The sequence below is a fragment of the Phoxinus phoxinus genome (genome assembly GCF_949152265.1).
Source record: "Phoxinus phoxinus genome assembly, chromosome: 20".
NCBI classification, from domain to species: Eukaryota; Metazoa; Chordata; class Actinopteri; order Cypriniformes; family Leuciscidae; genus Phoxinus; species Phoxinus phoxinus.
Window position 1 is genome coordinate 4,503,835 of NC_136895.1, and position 5,563 is coordinate 4,509,397.

The 5,563-nt window shown below is 37.3% G+C and overlaps 1 protein-coding gene across 1 annotated transcript; it reads right to left on the bottom strand.

Annotated features, from left to right (window-relative positions):
* Nucleotides 1-588: 588 nt before the first annotated feature.
* LOC306988805 (cilia- and flagella- associated protein 210-like) lies at nt 589-4,639 on the bottom strand (the record flags this gene model as incomplete). The annotated part of the gene is made up of 8 exons (XM_079593953.1): nt 589-720; nt 801-965; nt 1,170-1,449; nt 2,743-2,882; nt 2,970-3,126; nt 3,666-3,871; nt 3,951-4,124; nt 4,466-4,639. 8 exons carry the CDS (start codon nt 4,637-4,639, stop codon nt 640-642), a joined length of 1,377 nt encoding a protein of 458 aa, XP_079450079.1. The 3' UTR covers nt 589-639.
* Between the last annotated feature and the right edge of the window lie 924 nt (nt 4,640-5,563).

Sequence of the window (5,563 nt, forward strand, 5' to 3'; positions counted from 1 at the left end):
CCAGATCAGATGGTGGACCTGCACCTGGACACGATTACAACAACAACAACTTTATAATATTTGAATGATATAGTACGCCTCACTTATTTCTGGTTATGTTTACTTTCTATGTTTATGTTACCAAGCTTGAGTTGAGTGAGAAGCCCCCCAGTAATCGTGTGCCACTGTTATTTCTGCACATGTGAGTTTTGGTTTGTATTAATGTCCTCAGACAGCATCTGCTGGGCTGAGCGTAATCCAACATCGGCTCCATGTTGCCTATTGTTTGAGTCTCGAGACTGCGTTTGTAAACTGTATGTCACTACTGTGTCTATAGACTGTGTGTTTGCATGAACTCTGATGATTGCTGGACTGACCTGCTCTCACACACTGCGCTCTCCCCGCCGGTGACGTCACGAACATGAACAGCTCCTCATTCACTGCTCCCCCCCCATCAAGCGGACGGCACAGGCTGTGAGTATGGGACGCAGATTAGCAGTATTGCGCTGCCTTCGGTGATGATGAAAGAGCGTTGTCGAGAGACAACAGGAATGTATTGAAAGCACATGTTGAGTAAGAAAAATAGGATGAAAGTGGGAAAGGAAAGGGAGAAGAAGATAATTAAGTGCTGAACACGACGAGGCTGAACACGAGTCGTCTTCACACAAGGAAGCTGAACTCGAGAGCTGAACACTCTTTCTGTTCTCTCTTCGCACGACGATCCCTTGCACGTTTTTCAGCCTTTACAAAAAACAATGTTGCATTAGAGATAAATTATGAGTTCAATGCATACAATAAAACATATTAAGAGCTGTACCCACCATTTCTTGTATGTATGTGCACTGGAGTGCTTTTCCTTCTTCTTTAGCTTTTTGAGCTTGAAGTTTTTGCTTCTCCATGAAAATTTGATCTGCTTCCTTCTTTGCGTTCAGCATCTCCAGAGCTTCCTGTTTTTCTTCCTCTGCCTTTCGCTCCAGCTCTTGCCTCTGATATAGAGTTGAGAAAAATGTTTATTTCAACAAATGCATTTCAAATTCTATATATAAACAGTGTGATGCTCATAAACCCAGCATCACTGTGGTAAAATTAGCCAATAAGCCCCGCGAAGCCGTGTTTTACAGTGGAACAGCTGAGGACCGTTGGTAGGCATGACGCGGAGCGGAGATTTAAACATGTTTACATGTCGTTAGCCTCATAGCATAATTGCCTAAGTCATATTTCAATGTTTTTGCTATGAGACTAGCGATGTATAAAAACATTAGGAACATGTCATTTACCCTGGACTCTCTGTGTGCAGAGATGGATTTCCACATCGCTGCATTTCTTTCTTCTTTCTCGCGCTTTACTCGGGCCCGTCTGGCCTCACGTTCAGCCACTGCCTTAGCAATGACATCTTCCTCATTGCTGATTTTTTCCTGCTTCTGCACGGCTAAGTTCTGAATAAGAGCCTCTCTCTGCCTTTGACGCTCTCTAAAGCAAAAATAAAGACAAATACAAGCCCAGTTCTGAGACAGTGGAAAGAATAATACTTTCTCTCCAGGCTTCCCACTCAGTGAACTTCCATTAATACAATAACCTTCCCAGTTAGATGTGATTCATGAATGAGCAAGTTGTAAGAATGTGGATGTCAAATGCTATGTCAGGTGACAATCTTTTGAATTAGTTTATTTTGAATTTAGGTTTATATACTCATTTATTTACATTTGTATAAATGTTCCCAAAATACCTTTCACAGACAAATTAAAGATTGGAACTGGTTTGCAAGCACGTTTGAATTTGAAACAAACACTTAGAGCAGTTTCTAGTTGATTAAATACACCCGAATAAGTTAGCAAAACTCAAATAATTTGAGGTAATCAGTTACATCAAATTGTTTAAGTTAAGAAATTGAATGTGTAAGTAAGCAGAGCTTGCAGATTTTTGATTTGTAATCATACATTTTAATTGCTTTTAACTTGAAATACTTGAGTAAGATAATTCATACACAACTTAAAATTATCATGTAATCTCAACTTCAATATTTTTAGTAGTAGAAACTTGGCTAGATTTAACCAGCTGTGTCAGTTTTGTGAACTCAAAAGAAAAAAGAAAGTTTTAAATACTCATAAAATTGTAAGTATCGTATGTTAATGTGATGGAACTAATCTGTATAATGTGAGTTGGCCATACTCAAAACAATGGATTATTTTGAGCGTGAGGGTTTACAGTGTTATGAAGCTACAAATAAAAATATTAGATGAGAAACTTTAACCTTGAACTTAGAAATGTTGCCTTGGCAACTAATTGAAATAACATTTCACTTTGTAAGTTGAAGTGCTAAAATTAGTAAAACTAAAACTGAAGTAAATATAAAATAAAACTCAAAAGAAATATTTAAAAAAACATGACAAAAGCACACAATTCCTAAACCTTAAACTGAAAATGATAATAATTCAAATTATTGCTAAATACTGTTTACTATAAACAATACTAAAATATCACTGAAAGCCCATGATCTCTAGAGATTCACAGTTTGAAAGTAACTAAAATGCGCCCACAGTTATTTGATACTGTTGTCTAAGCATTTAATATATAAATGTTAGTATGGGTTGGCATATATTAATATATTAGTATGTTTAACATAATTAATCAGCATGATGTGTGTTTGATACGTGTTAGCCCTCATAAATGTGCAAAAATGCTCCTGAAAATAAAGAAGTTAATTTCTGACGCTAATGAGAATCCTGTGATTAATATCCATTTCCATTGTCTTATGTACAATACCTAAATGTTTCCTCCTGCTTTTCTCTCCTCATTCTCGTCAGTTTTTGGCTCTGGCTGGCGATCTGCTTTCTCTTCTCCTCCTCTTCCTCCTGCCTCCGAGCCTCCGCTGCTTTCGTCAGCTCTCTGTTGGTCAAATGGTCCTGATGGAAGACAGAAGAAGGGATTTCAAAACCGCATCTGACTCGATCTGCTTTTACAGTGTGAATGTTGTCCAACAACCGGCTTACACGAAAAGCATTCATTCTGCTTCTCTTCTCTTCTCGATTCTGGCGCTCTTTGATGGCCTGTTCCCTCAGATGAAGATCTCGGAGTCGCTTCATCTCTTCTGCCTCCCTTCTCCTCTCCTGCCTCTCCTGCTCCTTCTTCATGTCATGCTCCTTAACCCTAATAAAGCAGGACACGTCAGACACATTGACACATTAAGGTGATTCCCAGCTAACAGGGAATGTTCTCAGGACTTTAGATACGGTTCTCTCAAAGTTACGAACGTTCTTCTAGTAACCTTATGTTTGTTCAAAGTTATCTGGCCTTTAATCATGTTCTCAAAACATTAACACAAAAACATAACTTTTATATATATTCGTGGAGTGTTTTTTTTTTACAGAAAAAGTAACAACATTAACATAACACTACTTTCCATTAAACTAAGTAATACAATTAGTTAATTATAACGTAACACAATATTGTAATGTATTACTTTTAAGAGTAGCTTTCCCCAACACTGTTCAAAAGTAACATTCCCACAGTGTTTGAAAAATAAAAATAAATAAAACATTTTAAATGTTGTTGACACTTTGAACGTTTAGGGAACATTTAGAAATAACATTTATATCTTAATTGGACCGTTATCTAAAAGTTCTTAGAGCATATTTGTGTCAGCTGTGTATGCACTGAAGCATACATGCACTTTAATTTCTCCTTACTGTAGTTTCAAGCTCTCAGAAATGGCCAGTTGGTCTCGCTTTCTCTGCACTGCTTTCTGTCGCTCCTGCTGGACCGCCTGCTCTTCTCTGCAAGCCATCCGGGCCGAGATCTCTCTGTCCACGGCTCTGCTGGCGTTCTGCCTCATGCGCTTGAGCTCGATCTGAGCCTCTCTCTCCTTCATGACCTGCGCCAGCCTCAGAGCGCTCTAGAACAACAAGAGGATCGTCTCTACTAACATTTCACTACAGAAAAACACTTGTGCTCTAATACCGTAAGACACACACATGGAGGCCTTTCACGCTGTCCGTCTGGTTGCGCTGCTGGGTTCTCGTGTTCTCAATTATCTGCTTTCTTATCTGGGCCTGATATTTCTCTTCTTCCATGTCCAGACGTTTCTTCTCCTCTTCTTCCATCGCCTCTCTAATGGATTTTGCCTCCAATTTTTTACGTCGTTCTCCCTGTAAGGACAAAATCAGATTTGTTTGTTGTACTTTGTTACTGTAAACATCAAGTCTCATATTATAACCCTCAGAGACCCAGGTATTCTTTTATTTATTTATTTTGAATGAAGATAAACTAAAATATCACATCAAGATGACATTCAAATTAACATTACCAAATTGTAACAAACTTAGTATTATAATAGGGACACAGACACAAAAAGAAAATTAGACAGCGAGAAGTCTAAATAAGGCTATATAAAAACAATAAAAATGTCTGACAATGGTTCTATGGACAGACGTCTTTAATAATCATCATAATAATAATTTATAATTTAAATAAAGATGCTGTCACTCACAGCTATGGTGTTGGGCCAGTCCTTGACGACCTCTTTAGAGCGCATGTGCAGCGCCTCCCGCTGTTCAGCCGCTGCTATGACACTTCTGCTGTGGCGATTCACTCCGTTCACACTGTCCTGTATGCGCTGCCATTCTGATCGGGACAACACTAGGCCTCCTTCGGGATTCTCCATCTGCCAACTCACGACTGTGTGCATTCGACAACATATTTCCAAGTTATTATAAAAACATTCCACCGAAAGGGTGACATTTCTGTCCCCAGGTCATTATATGTATAAAATTGCATGAACATTAACTCTAAAATACATTTTATTATTAAGCAAAATGTCCTGCACATTAAGCTAACTACAAATTTAAAATGTATAATTAAAAACATAAATAAAAACTACATAGAACACTAAAAAATTGCATTTTCTGCATGTCCCCACTCTCTATCTCTAAACTTTACCATGAAATATAATGATTAAAATCTTTCAGAAATCAGAATTTTTTTGCATTGTTGTGTGACTTTATATCCAATCTATGTTTGTAAATATTTTATCTAATATTTCAGATAAAATACATATTTTAGTCGTGTTCCCGGGTTTTCACTCAGTCCGGTTTTAAACCGAAATTTAAAAAGCAAACATAAGTTCACAACACAACAGAAATAAGACACAACACAACAAAATTAATACACAACAGAAATAAGACACAACACAACAGAAATTAATACACAGCACAACAAAATTAATACACAACAGAAATAAGACACAACACAACAGAAATGAGCCACAACACAACAGAAATAAGACACAACACAACAGAAAGAAGCCACAACACAACAGAAATAAGACACAACAGAAATAAGACACAACAGAAATAAGACACAACACAACAGAAATAAGACACAACAGAAATAAGACACAACACAACAGAAATAAGACACAACACAACAGAAATAAGACACAACACAACAGAAATAAGACACAACAGAAATAAGACACAACAGAAATAAGACACAACAGAAATAAGACACAACAGAAATAAGACACAACACAACAGAAATAAGACACAACACAACATAAATAAGCCACAACACAACAGAAATAAGACAC